Below are 21,261 nucleotides of genomic sequence, written 5' to 3' on the forward strand. Positions count from 1 at the left end.
TATCTGCTGAGACATAAGCTTGTTATGAGCAAGAAGAGCATTAACAACTTCCACTTCCAACACGCCTCTCTTCTGAGAGGTCTCAGAGTTCACATGATTCCTGTTAGATGAGTATAAATATTGGTTGCTTGCAACTAATTCAATAAGCTCAATAGTCTCCTCTGGTGTCTTCTTCTTGTGCAGTGAACCGCTTGCAGAAGTGTCTAGGCTCATCTTGGACATCTCACCCAAACCTTCATAAAAGATATCTAGTTGGGTCCATTTGGAGAACATATCCGGAGGGCATTGCCTAGTCAGTAGCTTGTATCTCTCCCAAGCTTCATAAAGTGTTTCACCATCTTTCTGTCTGAAGGTCTGAACCTCTAACCTAAGCTTAGTCAACTTCTTTGGTGGGAAAAATTTAGTGAGAAACTCTGTAAAAATCTTGTCCCAAGTATTCAGACTCTCCTTGGGTTGTGAATCTAGCCATAGCTTTGCTTTATCCCTCAGAGCAAACGAAAAAAGCATGAGTCTGTACACCTCTGGGTTCACTCCATTTGTCTTCACAGTATCACATATCTGCAGAAAATCAGATATAAATTGATTTGGGTCTTCGTGAGGAAGACCATGATACTGGCAATTTTGTTGCACCAGGGTGACCAATTGTGGCTTCAACTCAAAGTTGTTTGCAGTTATAGGAGGCACCACAATACTTTTTCCATAAAGATCCGCAGTAGGGGCAGAATAAGATCCAAGCACTCTCCTCTGTTGATCATCCCCATTCGGATTTACCACATTGGCATTAGCATTATTATTTGCCATAGTGGATTCTGCAGCCTTGCAAAGTCTTGCTTGTTGTAAATATCGCCTGAAAGTTCTTTCAGGTTCAGGATCAAAGTCTAAAAGATATTCTTTGTCTCTATTCCTGCGCATACACAAGCAGAAAACAAAAAAATAGGACTCTTTACGTCAGAGTGCAGAAAAGTCCCTGTGAAGTAACCTGAATAAAGAGATAAAAATATTGAATAAAACAAACAAACACTAAAATTCAAAATTTACTAGAAAAATTATTACTAAAAAATTTTGAAATTATTAAGTAAATTAAATTAAAATAAAACTAACTAAGGGACACCAAACTTAATTTCAGAAATTAAAAAAAATTATTAGTATTAATTATTTATTTAATTTTTTTTTAAATAATAAAAAGAAAGAACGAAAAACGAAACAGGGGGAGGGGGGATATAAACGAAAAGGAAAAGAAATTAAATACGTAAAGGAAAAAAAGAAAAAAATTAACGTAAAAGAAAAGAAAAAATTAACGAAAAAAAATGCAAAATAAAAATTAATAATAAAATAAAAAATATAATAATAAAAAAAAATTATCTAATCTAAGCAATCAAATAACTAATAGATGTTAATCACAGTCAATCCCTGGCAACGGCGCCAAAAACTTGGTACGGAATTTGTAACCTACTAACTTACCGGCAAGTGCACCGGGTCGTATCAAGTAATACCTTACGTGAGTAAGGGTCGATCCCACGAGGATTGATGGATTAAGCAGCAATAGCGTTTGATAGGATTAGTTAGACATACAGAAAATAGTGTTGGGAGTTCAAAGACATTAAACAATAGCAAAAATATTAAAGAAGGGCAAGTAATTAAGTTGGGAATAATATATGGAGAAGACAGTTAAGGTTTTAGAGTTATCTATTTTTCCGGATTAACTTTTCTTACTAACTAATTTAATTATGCAGGATTTAATTTATGGCAAACTGTATGTGACTAGACCCTAATTCCTTAGACCTTCCTAGTCTCCTCTAAAATTCATTAACTGCCAATTCCTTGGTCAATTAATTCCAATTAGAGGGTGATAATCAATTTCTAGTTTATATGCCACAAAAACTCTAATTACCCAAAAATGAAAGGATTATATGTCACGTATCCCGTTAAATCCAGATAATTAAAATTTAGGAGAAATTGTTTTCAAGCTGTTGTTCAAGTAAATAGTTTTTCCAAGTTTTACAAGAACTCAAATAGAAAGAGGGTCATACTTCTGTTCCACCCAAATTCATAAGATAAAGAGCGAAAATAATTCTTAAATTATAAATCCATACATGAATTAAAATAGAAAAAGTAATAAAATTAATCCATAGAAATAGACAGAGCTCCTAACCTTAACAGTGGAGGTTTAGTTGCTCATAATTGAGAGGGAAAATAAGGATTCAGGTAAAATGTACAATGTTTCAATCTGATGGCATCAGATCCCTTTTTATAACTAATCCTAATAATTTAAAAATCAAATTTCTAAAATTAAAATAAAAAATAATATCTTTTTCTAAAATAAGATTTGAATTTAAATTCGAATTAATTAACAAGTCTTCAGCTGATGGGTGGGGACCACTTGATTTGTCCCTTCTGCAGCTTCTAATCTGTGATTTATGGGCTAAGAACTGGGTCAAAACAGCCCAGAAATCGCCCCCAGCATTTTCTGCACGTGGCGCATGTGACGTGTCCGCGTTGTCCACGCGTTCGCGTCATTTGTGCAGATTCCAGTCCACGCGTTCGCGTCAGGCACGCCATCGCGTCATTGCGATCTCCTCCATTTCGCGCGGTCGCGTGAGCCATGCGTCCGCGTCGGTATTCTCTGGTCATCTCCTTGGTTTCTTCTCTTTCTCTGCAGAAAATTCATCAAATCCATCTGAATACTACCTAAAATAAATAAAATTGCACAAAACTCAAAATAGCATCCATAGTGGCTAAAATATAATTAATTCTTAATTAAACTCAACAAATTAGATGCAAATTCACTAGGAAAAGATAGGAAAGATTCTCACGCATCAAAGAACATGCAGGTTTGCCTTACATCCAAGAAGAAAATGGACATGTGGCATCTTAATAGTGGATGTTCAAGGCATATGACCGGAAGGGATACTTTCTTCATTAAACTCAACAAGTATGATGGAGGATTTGTCACTTTCGGAGATAATGGTAAAGGTAAAATAATTGCCATTGGTAAGGTTGGCAAAGATTTTTCTACTTGCATTGATAGTGTCTTTTTAGTTGATGGGTTAAAGCATAATATATTGAGCATAAGTCAATTGTGTGACCTTGGATATGCTGTAACTTTTAGAAAATCTGATTGTAGAGTCATTAATGAGAAAACAGGGGCTATTTTGTTTGTTGCCAAAAGAAGTGACAATGTTTATGGTCTCACACTAGATGATCTTAAAGTTCAAAATGTAACTTGTTTCTCTTCAATGGAATCTGAAAAATGGATGTGGCATAAGAGATTAGGACATGCTAGCATGTTCCAAATCTCTAAGCTTGTAAAGAAAGTCTTAGTTAGAGGTCTTCCTAATATAAAGTTTGATAAGGACATTATTTGTGATGCTTGTCAAATGGGTAAACAAATATAAACCTCTTTCAAATCCAAGGAAGATGTCTTAACTAAGAAACCATTGGAGTTGTTGCATCTTGATCTGTTTGGACCAACTAGGACTCAAAATCTTGGAGGAAAAAGCTATGACATGGTAATTGTGGATGACTATACTAGGTTTGGTTGGGTGTTCTTTCTAGCTCATAAACATGAAGCCTTTTCTATTTTTGAAAAATTCAGCAAGAAGATTCAAAATAAAAAAGGTCTAAAAATTGTTTCAATTAGAAGCGACCATGGCAAAGAATTTGAAAATCAATATTTTGAATCTTTTTGTGATTAACTAGGCATATCACATAACTTCTCTTGTCCTAGAACACCTCAACAAAATGGTGTTGTAGAAAGAAGAAATAGGAGTTTACAAGAAATGGCTAGAGCTATGTTATGTGAATATGAAATTCTCAAGTTCTTATGGGCTGAAGCTGTGAATACAGCTTGCTATGTTTTAAATAGAACCATCATTAGGAAGTTTTTAAAGAAAACCCCATATGAACTTTGGAAAGGGCATCCCCCAAATTTTAGTTACTTTCATGTGTTTGGGTGCAAGTGTTTCATACTGAATATCAAAGAAAATTTAGGAAAATTTGATCATAAAACACATGAAGGCATTTTTCTTGGTTATTCCACTCATAGCAAGGCATATAGAGTTTATAACAAGAACTCCAGAACTGTTGAGGAAACCATGCATGTCACATTCTGTGAGTCTAACTCTGTTCCTAGTGTTTGCATTGATGATAGTCCAGGTTTTGAAGCTGATTTGTCCAAGAATGCTGAACCAGTTCCTCAAAATTCAAGTTCTCATGAAGTTGCACCTGTTAGTAGCGAAAACTCAAATTCTGCAGGAGACGATTTGGAATTATCTCCTGTCGCTGCAGAAAACACTGATGCAGAGGTCATTGTTGATCAAGAGGAACCTGAATCCTCAACTCAAACAAGAAGGCCCAGGGAATGGAAGTTTCTGAAAAACTATCCTGAGAAGTTCATAATTGGTGATCCCTCCAAAGGAATATCAACTAGATCATTTTTGAGAAGAGCTAAATCCAACAACTTAGCTCTTATATCAAAGATTGAACCTCAAAACATCCAAGAAGAACTTGCTGATCCATCTTGGGTGTTAGCTATGGAGGAAGAATTACAACAGTTTGAGAAAAATCAGGTCTGGACATTAGTGCCTCACTCAAATGGGAAGAAAGTCACTGGCACTAAATGGATTTTCAGAAACAAGTTGGGTGAAGATGGAACCATTGTTCGAAACAAAGCCAGATTGGTTGCTCAAGGCTATGATCAAGAAGAAGGGATTGACTTCGATGAATCCTTTGCGCCTGTAGCTAGAATGGAAACCATCAGATTGCTCCTTGCTTATGCAGCTCATTGTGGCTTCAAGCTATTCCAAATGGACGAAAAGTGTGCTTTTCTCAATGGCATAATAGATAGAGAGGTTTATGTGACTCAACCACCTGGGTTTGAAAACAAATCTTTTCCTAACCATATTTTCAAACTAGCTAAATCCTTTTATGGTTTGAGACAAGCTCCTAGAGTTTAGTATGAGAGGCTTAGCTCATTTTTATTGAAAAACAACTTTCAAAGAGGAGCCACTGACACCACTTTATTTATTAGGAATTATCATGATCATTTTATTCTTGTGCAAGTTTATGTTGATGATATTATTTTTGGTTCGGCTAATGAGGATTTGTGTGCAGATTTTGTAAAGCTTATGACCAATAAATTTGATATGAGCATGATGGGAGAGCTCAGCTTCTTTCTAGGTTTGCAAATAAAACAAACTGCTGAAGGCATATTCATCCATAAAAAAAAATATGCAAAGGAACTTGTCAAGAAATTTGGGCTGGACTGTGCTAAGCCAATGGGAATCCCATGCATGCTAATATCAAGCTTGATAAGGATGAACATGCTAGAGATGTTGATGAGACACGCTATAGAGGGATGATTGGATCTTTGATGTACCTAACCTCCTCAAGGCCTGATATCATCCAAAGTGTTGGAGTATGCTCAAGGTTTCAATCAAAGCCTAAGGAGTCACATCTCTCAGCTGTCAAGAGAATCATCCGATATGTGCTTGGTACCACTAATTATGGCTTATGGTTTCCTAAGACTGATTCATTTCAATTAGTGGGTTTCTGTGATGCAGATTTTGCTGGGGACAGAGTTGATAGAAGAGGCACAAGTGGCATGTGCTGCTTTCTTGGAAAATCACTCATTGTTTGGTCAAGCAAGAAGCAAGCTACAATGGCACTTTCAACAGCTGAAACTGAGTATATTGCAGCCTCCTCTTGTTGTTCTCAACTATTATGGATGAAAATTCAACTAGCTGACTATAAGCTGAATGTTTCTAATATTCCATTGTTTTGTGACAACATGAGTGCCATAAATATTTCCAAAAACCCTGTTTTGTACTCAAGAACAAAGCACATTGAAGTTCGATTTTATTCTATACAAGAACATATGCAAAATGAAAATTTGGACATTCAGTTTGTGAATTCTGAAAGTTAGCTTGCTGACATTTTCACCAAACCATTGTTAAAAGAGAGGTTCTGCATGTTACGGACTGAACTGGGCATTCTTGCTTCATATTTTTTTCTTAATGACTCTGATAATGATATCTTTTGTGTTTTGTCTCATAAATCGCAGTGAGATTTTTTGGCAGATGATAAGTAAACTTCATTAAGGGCCCGTTTGGATAGGTTCATAAGTGACTTTTTTTAACTTTTAACTTATGAAAAGGTGTAGTATTAATGTCTGGTACAATTTTCAAAACAAAATTGCAACTTTCTAAAAAGCTTTTTTGGTGCTTAAGGAGAAGTTAAAAAAAACGACTTCTCTCATAATAAAAAGCTTTTTATCACTTTTCTCTTAAAATAAGTACTTTTAGAACTAAAAAACCAAACACAAAATAACTTATTTATAAGCTACTTTTAATATGAGCATTTATTGTTTAAACTATTTCTTCAAAAGTAACTTAATTAAGTTGTTTACCCAAACTGTGCCTAAGTCATTATGAAGCTACTGGATTCAAACCTAACCATAATGAATGATGGACCTCATGTGCTGGAGCAATTCATGACATATGGGCTTTCTTTACTGAATTCATTGAGCCCATTTCATTGTTGCTTTCTCACATTTTTTGGCAATAAGCTTTACACTCTTTTTGGGCCTCATTTAAATTTCTTTTTAAATCCATTTTTTGTTTCCCTTTTTGTCTTTTGTTTTGAATGTACGAAGGTTACAGCGGTAACTTTCAATGCTTTTTTCAAAGTTCGCATTTTTATCATCTTTCCAAGACTCAACCTTTGCACTCCTCCACACTTATATTGACTCCCCATTACACTCTCCACTCTTTCATCTTCTCCTTCAACCAATGCTCTATAAATATGGCACGGAAGAAAAGAGCTATCCGCAGAGGCTCTCATAGTGGCACCCATCGTTCTGATCACACACACTCCTCTCCATCACATTCTCCTGCTCACTCTTCCCCTCCATCACCTCCAAATCACTCTCCAAACATGGCTCGCACTAAGACAACTGCTCGCCGACCTGGTGTCGCTCCTCGTCCTACTCCTCCTCCTCTAAATACCTCTCAACCAAGTTCATCCAGACCTAGTTCTTCCAGGGGCAAGAGACCTCTTCACGAAGACAAAGAGACTCCACCCACTTAGAATCGCCATACCCGCAGTACAGTCATTTATTTCCCTCTACGTTCTGTTTCCGAACCTAAGCTGTCAAACCCCATTGGTTATAAGTCTTTCTATGCTGATTTTCCCCATTAGTCTTTTGATCATCGTCGTTTTCAATCTCTCATGAACTACCTATTTTTCTGCAAAGACATCTATAAGCGCACTCTCTGTCCCCCAAAGCTTGTCAATCTAGACAAACTCCGTAGGAAAGGTCTGAACTTTACACCTCTGTTTGCATGTCAATGATGGATTTCCATTCTATCCATTAAGGAGAAAATTTATCTTGATCTGGTGAAGCAGTTCTATAGCAATCTATCCTATAAAGAAGGGAGAATCGCTTCTTTTGTTAAGGGTAACGTGATCATCCTCGACAAATACCACATAAGCAAAGCCCTAGATTATCAGGACAGGGAGGTTGATGTGTATACATCGGGTAAGTGGGACGATACCATGAATGTGTCTTACTTTAAAGCTCTGTGTACTGTGTGTGTCAATATCCCTCTTTTAGAAGGTACTACTCCTACTCACAAGTCTCTTGGCCCTATCCGTGCCCAGTTGCAAAGGATTGTTAACCACATCATTTTGCCTCAGCGTGGCTCTCTTCAACGTGTATCATTCTGTGACACATTGGTTCTGTTTGCTCTTCTTTCTAAAACTCCTATTTCTTTTGCTTACTTGCTTGTAAGACATATGCAAGCTTGTGTCAGTACCAAAAATGCTTTACCATATGCCACGCTTCTTACAAAATTTTTTTAATATTATAATGTTGATTTTGGGGCTGATATTTCTAAAGACTGTAACTCATACATAAAAGGGGGTGGTGCAGTAAAGAAAACAGCACCCAGACGTCGCCAAACTGATGACAGCACTGATGTTCCCTCGGTTGATGAGGATCCTCTGATCCCCCTTCAACCTCCACAACTATCAAGGTCATGACACGCATTCTGAAGAATGTGCTTGAGGAGTTCATCAATCTGACAGACCTTCTTCTCACACATGGTGCCGAGCGCAAAAGAAACTAAGTTATGGAGGAAAATGCTCTCAAGAAGACCAAAGGGAGAATTCGGATTCTGAGAGACTTTGTGGAGGATGTTGAAGTTGGTCTCACAACTACTAACAATGAGGGGGAGGACGATGGAACCTCTGATGAATCCAACTCTGATGCCTAGCTCTTTTATCGCATCTATGATTATGACTCAGTTTCTTTTTGAACTTGTTTATTTTTTGGATGATTGTAAAGACCTTAACTACTCTGCTACTTATACTCTATGCACCAGCCACTAACAATTTTTGTGCAGGTTTTTTCTTTCCTCCCTTGATGACAAAAGGGGGAGAAAAGAAAAGGAATGTTATGTTAGCCTTGGTTTAGGGGTTAATAGTGATAGTTAAGAACAATGATGCTTGATGCAACCTTGATGCAACCTTAATTTATCCTGTGCTGTGTATCATGCTTAGTGTTAATTGCTCTATGTTTAAAGTCACTATTACTGCATTATATTGCCTGGAAATATTGGTCTTGGCTGTTTCAAAGCTTTGCCCAGGTAAAGGTATAAGCCATGATCAAGGGGGAGTAACGCTAGCATTGAGGGGGAGCAACTCACAATCCAAACGTCATCAAAGGGAAGTGTTCTTAACTCATTCAAATTAGTCTTTAATTTTCCTATTTTGTCATGTTTGTCATCAAGGGGGAGATTGTTAAGTCTAAGTTGATTTTGGGTATATAAATGATGACAAGCATTCAATTGGGTTGAAAGCCCAATATTGTTTAATGTGTGTGTTTTATTGTGGCAGGCCCATAACACTTCTCACTGCCAAACAATGAAGCTGGTCTATCCACTTGGTTATTCAAAAAACTACACAGCCCAAGACTAGCATATGCTTCAGCCATGTAAAAGAGCCAATGCTCCTCATAGCACCGTTCAGAAAAATAAATGGTTATGTATTTGCTAAAAGTAAATGAGGACAGTTGGACAAAAACAAGGACAGGTGTGGCTCTGTAAAAGCAAAGAAGGACAGCTGCTACACCCCACTAACCCAAGGATATCAGCAGAGCACCACTTTGGATTGTGGTTGAGCAAAACACAAACGGGCAAAGAGCAGTAGCAGCAGAGGCTATGGAGAAGAATGAAAAAGGAGAGCATGCCAAGGAAGATAGCCAAGCCAAGGACCACAGAGGTAGTGGAGCATGATAAAGAAGGACTATAGCCAGCTGTGACAGCTCCAACGAGCAGCTGCTGGTACAAGAAAATGGAAGAGGCAGAAATACAAGGCAAGCTGAAGATATATAAGAAGCCTCATTTCATCAATTAAAGAAACAAGAAAAAGAGAGCACACATTCAGAGCACCATCTCAAACATTGAGCTAGAATCTTTCTCTTATACTCGAGCTTAATTTCTGATCTTTGTGTTATGGCTGTCTTGTGTTATTTCCTGTTTTAAAAAGACAAATATTGAGAGGTTGAAAAGCCAAGAGAGAAAAGGCATGAGTGATGCAGAATAGCCACTGATTTCTAATGTATTGAGTTGTTGAACTAGGATTAGTTCCCCTTTGCCAAGTTGGGTGAGCACTTGGTGAGGCTGAATCACTTTAGATTGTCCTTTCTAGTTGGGTCAGCACTATGGGAAGCTAAGCTTTGGTATTGAAAGTTTAGGGGTAGATACTAGTTGAATTAGGGAGAAAATCTATAATATTGGTGTATGTAATCTGTGAATGATTAGTGAAAATTCTACTATGGTTTGTGGTGGAGACTGGACGTAGGATTCATTGCACAAAGAATCCGAACCAGGATACATGTTGGTTTTCATCTCCTCTTCCCTACTCTTTACTGGTTCTGCATATGAGATAAAATGAAATAATCTCCTGCAACTCGAGCTACTGCTAAAACAGAGTTTGAAACTTTAAGTTTTAAGCTAACTTGATTCAACCCCCTCCCCTTTTTCTCAAGTTCAACTAGAACCATCAATTAAAAAAATTAAAAAAAGATAAATTTTATATATTGTCTATCTATTAATTATAATTTTTTATTTATGTCCTACATCAAAATTATATATAAAAAATGACTATAAAATTTTAAATAATTAAAATATATATATATATATATATATTAAATTATTAATATGCATATCCTATAGGTATTTAATCTATACTTTTAATATTATATATAATCTAGCTAGCTCACAAGTTAATGAGCCTTATTCAAACTCAAGCTCGACTCATTTAATTTATTAGCTCAATTTCAAGTTCAAACTCGACTCACCAGCTCACTCGACTCACCAGCTCATGAGTTCAGCTTATTGAGCTATTAATGAGTCGAGCTCAAACTGGCTTATAAGTTGACTTGACTCAGTTCCAACCCTAACTCCTACCCACTTTGTTATTATCTCCTACCCACTTTGTTATTATCTCAATACTCTCTCCAATTAACAATTTCTCAGCATCCTTTTTCTTATTCTATCTTTAAAGACTTTTGATCAGGTTGAAACCGTTGTAATTTCATATAAGCACACTGGGTTTAAAATCTGGCAAAGTCAAACCAATTATGGGGCTTAGTTGCTAGTAGGCCGAATTGGTCTATTTATTCTCTCAACAGGATTTAGATGAGGTCTAATCCCAAAGCTAAGGGTTATTATTTTTTTTTTTTTTTTAGATACGTTGTACAAACTCACCCATAAAAGAGAAAGTCTACTAATTTATAATCTATTTCTTTTGGTATTATCATCAAGAATAGATCACAAATTATTAGTTCTTATCAACACAACATTCACATCTCAAAAGTATAACAACTAAATTACACAATTGTTACAATCACAAAGCATAAAAACACCATTCATAGACTATAAAGATCCGTGTCTCCTCTTCAACCATCCAATGCCAAAAAAAATCTTACAAGAATAGCATCTTTCTAATTTAGATGAGGTTGTTACAACACCCTTAGTCCTTAGACGATGTTATGTTTCAGCATATTGTTGGAGTTGGAAGAAAGGTAACATATATTTCACTAGAGAAGGGGATGCAGAATTGTTTAATGTTGATATGCAAACACATGTTTTGTTATTGTTCCGATTTTCTTGGATGCATTAACTTCCCACTCATGAAATCCTGCCATGTTTCACGAACAATCAGAAATCTTCGAAAAGAAATTAACATTGTGTGTGGGGAATTTATTTGATCTAACACCCTAATTCCTACACCCCGCACCTAAAATAAATAAAAGAAGATGGAATTGCATCCAATGGATTATGAAACAACTTTATATTGTCTCTTACATTAATACTTTATTTGATTTTCTAAGCCTGATAAATTAAAATAGGGTAATAACTAGGGGTGTTTGCGGTGCGGTTTGGTTCGGTTTTAAAGGAAAAAGTCATCCGATCCAAACGCTTAATCTATGTGCGGTGCGGTTTGGATTTGATGAATTTTTTTTTTGAAATCCGATCCGATCCAATCCGATTACAAGCGGTTTGGATCGGTTTGGATTTACGGTTTTTTAAATAAAAAAATTAAATACATATAACAAGTCTCAATATCAAATTTTAAATAATCAACAATGACATAACAAGTCTTAACAATATCTTAAAAAGCCAACGATAATATAACAATAGAAATAAAATTATAGGTTAGTTAAAATAAATAAATAACATTTTGAACATAAAATATTTATTAAATAATAATAATAATACATGAATAATAGAAAAATGTATAACAAATTGAACATGTTATAAGTATAATTGTAAATATAATAATAAAATAATAATATTATAGCACATTGTGCAGTTTGGATTGGATTGGATCAGTTATGAAAAGTAGATCCGAAATCCGATCCAATCCAGCGGTTTGCAAAAAATAAAATCCAATCAAATTCGAATTAATGCGCTTTTAATCGGTTTTCGGTTTAGATCGGATTGGATGAGCGGTTTAATTTGGATCGGTTTGGATTTGAACACTCCTAATAATAACCAACAAAATATATTTTTTAATTTTTTTTATTTCATTTTAAAATGCTTATGTGTGATTTTATATTTTTTTAAGAACTTATGAATTTACAATAAAATTCTTTGAAAAACCTATCAATCTTATTATGTAAAATAAAAATATTATGTGAATATAAAAGTCAATTACAGAATATATATTATCCAATATGTATTTTATATTTTAGGATAAAGTACTATTTTTTGTCTCTAATATTAGAGACCAAATTAAGATTATTGAACCCAAATATTAAATATCAAAATAATATTTTATCATATATTTTAATATTTGCCGTGCCCACGTTTCCAAAACAAACAGAAAAAGTATACTTGTTCAGAGTCAAAATCGGCAAGGCTCCACTTATTGTGGCGGCCACCACCACTTAGTTAAGAACATGATATATATTTTCAAGAAATTAAATATGATTATTATAATATATTAAACCTTTATTTTGAATAATAAATACATAATAAATTTATTAAAAACTTAAATTTTACATATTTATTTATAAATTTTTTAAATTAATAATTTTATAAAAAATTATGACACATATTAGTTAAATTCTTAAAATTATTTATTATTTTCTTGTATTAGGATGTTTAAAAAAATACATTTATATAATGCTTTGCATTTTTGGCGTATAATAATAATAAATAATAATAATAACATCAAAATTTTATTAATTCAAATATTAATTATATTTAAAATTTGACGTATTTTTAATTATTCATGTACTTATTTAACCATTTTCTATTTTGTAAATATCTCTAACAATAGTTACCAAAAAATTATCTCTAACAATATTTTGGATATTTTAGTTTAATTCAATGCTAGTACGTGGATTAAAAAGGCTAAACAACTTGAGAAGCTAAGGAAGTTGGATTATTGTGCTTTTAATTTTTTTTTTCTGAAAATACAAGTAAACTAAGAAGGTTTTCAAGCTTATGAGCATGTGAGCAGAGCAACGGAAAAGTATTAGTTCATATTTAAAAAAACTTTACTTTAGTTTTTAAAAACAATTGCTGAAGTAGAAAAATAAAATGAACTAAATGAATAAAAGACAATATATAACAATGAAATCAAATAATATAATCTTATTAATTAGTTCTTATTTTAATCAGATATAACAATAAATAAATATAACAATTTTGGTTGTTTTAAAAGAATATTCTAAAAGAAATTGAGTTGGTCATATTTCATTATATTTCAAGAAAAACTTTTGTATTAAGCTGTATATTATGACATCTCTTCGTTTCATTTAATTTCTTTTTTGCCACATGCATTTAGAGTTACAAATACAAAAACTATATTTTGATATTTTCCAACAGTTTTTGTAAATATAATAATTAATAATTTATCATAAATTATAGTACAAGTTTGGCTTAGTGGCTGGATAGGTGAGGTGAAACCTTAGTCTATGTCCTTATTAAAAAGAAATCTGTTTCATTATCCATAGTTTGAAAGATTTGTGAACAGAAATATAGTATAATATAATTGAATTAGATAATACACAAAGGGAGCTACTCAAATGAAGATGCAAAAAACATCTTTTTATGAAGATGCTTTGTATAAAAGTGTGATTTATTGATTTGGCCACACTTCAAATAAAAACAACACTTTTATAACATATCAAAATCTAACCCTACACTCCATCATCTAAGGGTCAAAAAGAAAAATCATCACATGAAGACAATTATAATATCTTCATGGGAGTACCCACCATACACAAAACCCATTTGCATGTGATGTGTATCTCTTTCTACTTTGACGGCTCAGCCAATTTGATTCATGTACGCCTCCTCTCCCACCCAACGCTTTTCACTATCTCTCTTATTTAACCTCTCTTCTTCTCTTCTCCGATCAATAATGGATTCATTCTCAGACCAACGCCGCAAGAGGAACCACCTCTCACCACCCCTCTTCCTCTCTTTCTCCATACTACTCTCCCTATTCCTCTTCCTCAACCACTTTCACTACTCCTTCCACTCTTCCACCTCACACTCTCTTCTCCTATCAACGCCACTCCGACTCCATCATGGAATCCTCTTCCCTCATCACGTGCTCCTCACGCTCTCCAATCCCCACCACACTCTCCCCCCTCCCAACCACCTCCAATGCCTCTTCTACACCCCCCTCAACCACCTCCACGTTGAACCGGTCCTCTCCACCGACCGCTTCGACCAGTTGAGTTCCATAGTAAGGTGCCCTCTCCCTGCGACCAGCTCAAATTTCTCTGCCGTTGACTTGCGCCGCCGCGGGGACCCTGGTGGCGGAACTCTCGCCGCCCTCGACAACCAAACCGTTCTCAGCTGGAACAACCTGGCCTACGTGGCCGAACTCGACGGCGACACCGCCGTCGTCTTCGTCAAGGGACTCAACCTCCGTCCACACCGAATCTCCGACCCGACCAGATTCCAGTGCCACTTCGGACTCACCGGTTCCCAAAACGCTGCGTTTTCTATCACAACGAAAGCCGTCACCGTAGCTCAAGAAGTGGTAAGGTGCTCCTTGCCGCACTCCATCAAGAACTACCATGACAAAGCTGAGGAAATAAGTCAAATAACCGTAACGGTTAGTCACGTGACGGGTCACGTGAGACATCCGGTTCGCGAGGTGATGCCATCTGTCGCTAGGGTCCACGGATACACTGCTAGGAATAATGGTGGAGCACGGAAGAATAAGCACGAGTTGTGCGCGTGCACCATGGTGTGGAATCAAGCGCGCGCGTTGAGAGAGTGGGTTATGTACCACTCGTGGCTCGGCGTCGAACGGTGGTTCGTGTACGATAACAACAGCGACGCCGACGACGGAATTGACGGCGTCGTTAAGGATCTGGATGCTAAAGGCTACAACGTTAGTAGAGTGACGTGGCCTTGGATTAAGACGCAAGAAGCAGGGTTTTCGCATTGCGCTTTGAAGGCCAAAGAACACTGTAACTGGGTTGCGTTCTTCGACGTTGATGAATTCTTCCATTTCCCCAACGAATTGGGGGATAGAAAGAATGCACTGAGATCCGTGGTTTCGAACTTGTCATCTTCGAATTCGGTTGCGGAGATAAGAACAGAGTGTCGTAGTTTCGGCCCTTCTGGACTAAGGTCACACCCTAAACGAGGGGTGAGTTTAGGGTACACATGCAGGGTAAGGAGCAGCGAGAGGCACAAGTCAATAGTGAGGCCTGAAATGATTGACGCGAGTTTGTTGAATGTGGTGCATCATTTTGAGCTGAGGGAGGGTTACGGGCACAGGAACATTGGTGAGGGGAGTATGGTGGTGAACCACTATAAGTACCAAGTGTGGGAGAGTTTCAAGGCTAAGTTCCATAGGAGGGCTGCTACGTATGTTGTGGACTGGCATCAGGACCTTTGCAAAGCCTCCAAGGATCGGGTACCCGGTCTTGGAACTCAAGCTGTTGAACCGGCTGACTGGCGCTTCAGGTTTTGTGAGGTTTGGGATACTGGCCTCAGGGATTTTCTTCTTTCCAATTTTGTTGATCCGGTTACAGGGTTGATGCCTTGGGAAACAAGCAATGAGAGAGAGGACTAGTATGCACTCGCACTTTCGACGGAGATTTTCAACCCGCATTCACCTGGGATTAGTTAGTTTATACGTATATACATTATACACTGACAAACAACACTTACTATACTACTTTCAATTTTTTTTTTTTTTTTTGGGTGGGGGGTTATGATTATATAATATAACCAGGCTCAAATTCAAAAAAAAAAAAAAAAACTAATGTGAGGGTTCACATTTGAAAAATTTTATATTGTAAAATTATTGTGATATAATATTTTGTGTAAAATTTTCTGAATTGTAAAAACATTCTTTTAATTACAAGTCTCCTGAAAGGATAATATGTAGAAGGTGCATGGTTATATTTATTTCGAAGGATGAAGTATAATTCTTTTAATCTTATTTTACTTTTCTCTGATTTTTTTAAGATATATATATTTTAATTGCCAATTCTTATTATTAATTGTTTTATTTTAGTCTAATATTTCTTATTTATTTTTTAATTTTTTGAATAAAATTTATTGTGAAATTGAGATTTTAGAAAAAAATTATTCTATATTAATTCAAAAAATTTAACGTCATTTAAATTAATATTAGTTAGAATCGTTAATATAATTATTTTTTTTTAGATCTTTATTTTATTCCTGATTTATATTTCTATTATTAATTTATATTTTTTAAATTATTTTTTTCTTTTGGCCAAATAAACAACTTAAAAAAAAGTTATTTTTGCCATCTTTATATGAGTGGTGCACTTGTACAATTACATCTATTTTTTTAGATAATCATTCACACGTTTAATATAAAAGGTAGTTATTTTTGTTGATGTAATTTATTACGTAATTAGATACACATATAAAATTATCAATTGGGCTACACATCCATATAATTTTTCATCCAAGTCCATTCAAGCTGGCTCAACACCCAAAAAACTCAATCTCATTAAATGATGAGCGTGTATTCATGCGCCCAAACCCCCGAAACATTTAACATTCATTCGCGCATTCATTATGAAACAACGTTCATTCTTCAACCTCGAAACCACCACCGGAGAAATTCAAATCTCTCTCAAAATCTCTCAAACCTCCATCGTGTTCTTTGCAGAAACTGTTCCTACTCCAGAATCGCGTCAAGCTTTCGAAAGGAAGAAGAAAAAATAAATAAAAACAAGAACAAAGATTCCGTAAGGTATGAGAAAAACTATCGTTATTATGTTCATTTAATTTCTCTCAAAACTCGCATTTCTCCTAGTTCGATTTAAGGTTTAGTGGATTGATGAGTTGTTTTGTTTAGTAGATCGGCTTATTCTGAATCTATTTTTATTGCGTAACTAGGGCATACGAATAGAAAATATATTGTTATTTTCTTTCTTTGATATATTAATCGGTTCATTGGTGTTAGTCATTTTGATTCACTTGATTGTTAGTGTGTTCAGTATAGTTCTTTTGGATGCAGAAATATTTTTTTTGCTGATTGAATATTTATCACGTTTTATTCAAAATATGAATGGACTTCAGTTCAGTGGAGTTGTCATTTTGATTCACTTTATTGTTAGTGTGTTCATTAGTTGAGTTCTTTTGGATGCAGAAATATTTTTCTTGATGATTGAATATTTATCACATTTTTATTCAGCATATGAATGTTGTTCAGTTTCGTGGAATTGCTCATTTTGATTCGCTTGATTGTTAGTGTATTCAGTTGAGTACTTGTGCATGCAGAAATATTTTTATTAATGATTAAATGTTTATCACGTTTTATTCAGCACATGAATGTTGCTTGGTTAAGTGGAGTTACTCGTTTTGATTCACTTGATTAAAATGTGCATGCTTGTACTTGTCAGTGTATTGAGTGAATTATTGACCAAATTTTTTTGTCCTTACAGCAAAAATAAAGAAGACAATGGTAACAAAGAAGGAGAACTATGCACTATAACGTAAGCATATATACACATTAAATATATTTATCGCCTTTCATTTGAATAAAGTCTATTTTGTAATGAAATTGCAAAAAAATAAAAATAAAAAATAAAAATAGTTAATTTTTTATGCAATTGTTATGATTGATGCAGCCTATTTGCTCTCTGTTGCTGCTGAATCTGCGAGATATGTTGCTGAGCTAATGAAATTCAGAAGGGATTGTACAATATTTGCATATTATTAATATTAGCAACGCCTGTATAAGTTTGAGGATTTTATTTTTAGTGGCTTTAACATGCATATGTTTATTTTGTGTCTCTACTTTATAATTTTATCTCTGTTATAATTAGTTTATATTCAGTTTTCACTGTACTTACTACTTAATGCCTTATTATTGTGTTACTAATAAAACTACATTTCTTGGATTTTTACTATTTTATTTTACCAATAAACCATTTTGGGACAAATTGTTTATCCACAACTAACACACTTAGTCTACAGAATGAACCGAACATATTATTAAGGTGAAACAATTATATAGTACTAAATAAATGGAACATTATCCATTATATAAAATCAAATTCAAAACAACTTTCTACATAATGAACCGAACACGTTATTAAGGTGAATCAACTGTATATTACTAAATGAACGGAATATTATCCATTATATAAAATCAAATTCAAAACAGGTTTCTGCAGAATGAATCAGAACATGTTATTAAGGTGAAACAATTGTATAGTACTAAATGAATGGAACATTATCCATTATATAAAATCAAATTCAAAACAACTTTTTGCATAATGAATCGAATACGTTATTAAGGTAAATCAACTGTATAGTACTAAATGAATGGAACATTATCTATTATATAAAATCAAATTCAAAACACCTGTGTCTACAATTTAGAGATTATCAATTCAATTCAATTCAATTTAAAACATATGCGTACATTCAATACAATAATTCAATTCAATTTAGCAATTGTATTCCATTCAATTCGATTCAAAAAATAATCCAAACCTCGTCTGCTTGATTCGTTTCAGAAGAATAATCCAAATCACTCTCATTCAACTTATTTGAAGTTAAATCATTCATTGTTTTGATAGAATATTGAAATCTGAAAACAAAGAAGATAAATCCACAAATTAAAGAAGAAAATGAAGAAGAATAGGAAGAAGAAGGACGAACAACAGAGAAAAACAATGAGCAGAAAATAAAAAAAAAAAAGAAGAAGAACGATCGGCAGTAGAAATTGCAGATCCAAATCGTTAACGTTAAAGAATGTTTACATAATTTTGTTACGTTAATAAGACGGAGAAGGAAATGTACATGTATTTCATGTAACTTGGGGAGAGGAGGGAGACGCGTTAACAAAAAAATGCTTAGATAACTTTGTTAGATTTTTTATATGGATATCAAGTATTATAATAAAATTATTTTACACTAACAGTGTATCAATATTAAATTTTTATTTTTATTTCAAATATTTGAGATAAACATTAACATTATCTTTAATTAATATTTTTTTAACCTTATTTATATCCTGAACATTTTAAAAATGGTTCAATGTTATTTCATTGTTGACTTAACAACAAATTATTATTGAAGGTTGTGACATATACAGTAAATGGTAAATGTGACAAACTGCTATTATATGGTTTGTTAATAATTTAAAAAATGACTAAAATTAAAAAGCAATAAAATTAACACAGAAAAATAACGAAAATTAACTTATAAAAAATTTAGGGTTTTATTGTCTTTTTTCCCTCTTTACATCGTATCATGAAGTTTTATATCCAATATAAGACCATGTTTTTATGTATTAAATTGTCAAAAAAAAATGGAGCTTAAGAAAATTTGCATCGTCATTAATATTTGTAGTGGGGGTTAAAACTTAAAAGTGATTATAATATGGAATTACTTTTAAAATATTTAATATATAAATAGGAAAAAAGAAATTAAACGCTTTTGTTAGTGACCCTAAATTTTTTTGCAAAATTAAAATAATACTTTACTCTATGTTTAATTTTGCAAGGGTACTATTCTGGTTATGTCTAATACAAGCAAGTTAACTAAATTTAAAAATTAGTTAAAAAGTGGAGGACTTACATAATAAACTGAGAGAATGAAATTCAGAAACTGAGATTTGACATATTTTTTGTAATTGGATTGATCAACACAGGGAACTAAATAATATATCTTGTAGGTGAGGGAAGTAGAACATCATCATTCTGTTTCGGAAATGATAACGGCCAACAACCTTATTGATGTTACAAATGCCAAAAAAATCACAAGAATTCATGAATACTTCAAAACTTAAAAAGGCAGAGCAAAAAACGAAGGAAGCTTCTCTATTTTATCAGAGCCTGGTTTCGATCCAGGGACCTGTGGGTTATGGGCCCACCACGCTTCCGCTGCGCCACTCTGATGGTTGGTTAAGTTCTCACAAATTAAATAAAATTAATGAATCTTACACTACTTGCTCTGGCATTATTTTGCTGATTGGCCAGAGTTTAGGGTCTCCGCAGATTCTGTGGCAGATATTAGATTAAATACGAAAGATTTCGTTCGTTTACTTAAACTTTGTATTTGATGATACATGCGAGCAAAACAAAGAAGCCATTACATGAACAAAATCACTCCTAAAAATTCTTAGATTCTGATATGATTTACTTTTGGAAATTTAGGATCCTTTAATATCAAGATTATCTATATTAAATTATTAATAAATACACTTGAGAACATATCTGATTCATAATCACCATATTGATTTGTTGTGTCTAATCCTAATATATGATTCTTTGATCTTCCTCCATCAAAGAATTGCCAAACTGAGTGAGAAAAGCTATATCTAATCTTTGAGACTATATATACTGGGCGATGAGGAGTAAGGTTTGGGTTTAGGAGGAGCAGCAGTAGCATTAGGGTTTCCATTATTCCCATTAATAATCTTGGCACGAATCTTTTTGATAAATTTGTCCGCATCGACATTGACATCGTCGTTCACAAAGGTGGTGGTTGTTGGACCCTCTTCCTCCTTTTCGGGTTTCATTAGATAGGAACGTGGCATTTTAGGGTTCAACTCTGGCTGCTGTAACAATAAGTGCTTCCTGTTCTTGTTGGACATGATTTTTCCAACAGAGTTTCTGGTACTGTCGCCACCAATCTCATGATGCTGTGATGATGATGATGATGACAAGTTTGAAGAACTACTGAACCTGAGAGATGAGAGTCTGATGATGTTGGCCACCAACAACATTGAAATCTCACAAATTGACGATGATGATGATGATCTCTTGTTGTTGTCGTTAGCCATTGCAGCATGCAACAGAATGAAGGAGCAAAAATATACTGTGATCTTATATTGAGTATTGTGTTATATGCGAAAATGGGTTCATTATTTATTCTAATAAGAAAGGAAAAATGAATTAGGTTCTTGGTTCGGGTGAGTTCTATTATTAGTATTTGGTGGAACATAATGGAACACACTTGCGTCATGGTTTTTGCAACCACGTGCGTCATGGTCCTTGCAACCACTTCACATATTCGAATTCTTTCCCATCTGACCATCAAATCATCAATTACTTGCTCTATGTTGATATTTAGATATATTAAATCATCAATGTATAAAAATTCTAAAGCATACAATTTTGAAACTGAAGAAACAATGCAAAATAACAGCTATTCTTTCTCTAATTATCTAATATAATGACCTTGTAACTATTAGCTTTGTTGAGGATTTCTGTATTTTTTATAC

General features: G+C 34.3%; 2 protein-coding genes and 1 non-coding gene across 3 annotated transcripts; all 3 read left to right on the plus strand.

Moving 5' to 3' along the window:
* Window positions 1-268: 268 nt before the first annotated feature.
* LOC112739168 (small nucleolar RNA R71) lies at window positions 269-375 on the plus strand. Its single transcript, XR_003170106.1, has one exon. It is a non-coding gene; the product is annotated as a small nucleolar RNA R71 (small nucleolar RNA).
* A 4,912-nt stretch (window positions 376-5,287) lies between these two features.
* Window positions 5,288-5,923, plus strand: LOC140183628 (secreted RxLR effector protein 161-like). The gene has a single exon (XM_072232092.1). It carries the CDS (start codon window positions 5,288-5,290, stop codon window positions 5,921-5,923), a length of 636 nt encoding a protein of 211 aa, XP_072088193.1.
* A 7,876-nt stretch (window positions 5,924-13,799) lies between these two features.
* LOC112733990 (glycosyltransferase family 92 protein RCOM_0530710-like) lies at window positions 13,800-15,953 on the plus strand. Its single transcript, XM_025783147.3, has one exon. It carries the CDS (start codon window positions 13,861-13,863, stop codon window positions 15,613-15,615), a length of 1,755 nt encoding a protein of 584 aa, XP_025638932.2. The 5' UTR covers window positions 13,800-13,860; the 3' UTR covers window positions 15,616-15,953.
* Window positions 15,954-21,261: the final 5,308 nt, after the last annotated feature.

The sequence above is a fragment of the Arachis hypogaea genome, chromosome 3, assembly GCF_003086295.3.
Source record: "Arachis hypogaea cultivar Tifrunner chromosome 3, arahy.Tifrunner.gnm2.J5K5, whole genome shotgun sequence".
In the NCBI taxonomy this organism is placed as follows: domain Eukaryota; kingdom Viridiplantae; phylum Streptophyta; class Magnoliopsida; order Fabales; family Fabaceae; genus Arachis; species Arachis hypogaea.

Coding starts and splice junctions, on each gene's coding strand:
- LOC140183628 (XM_072232092.1), top strand. CDS start 5,288: ATGCATGCTAATATCAAGCTTGATAAGGATGAACATGCTAGAGATGTT.
- LOC112733990 (XM_025783147.3), top strand. CDS start 13,861: ATGTACGCCTCCTCTCCCACCCAACGCTTTTCACTATCTCTCTTATTT.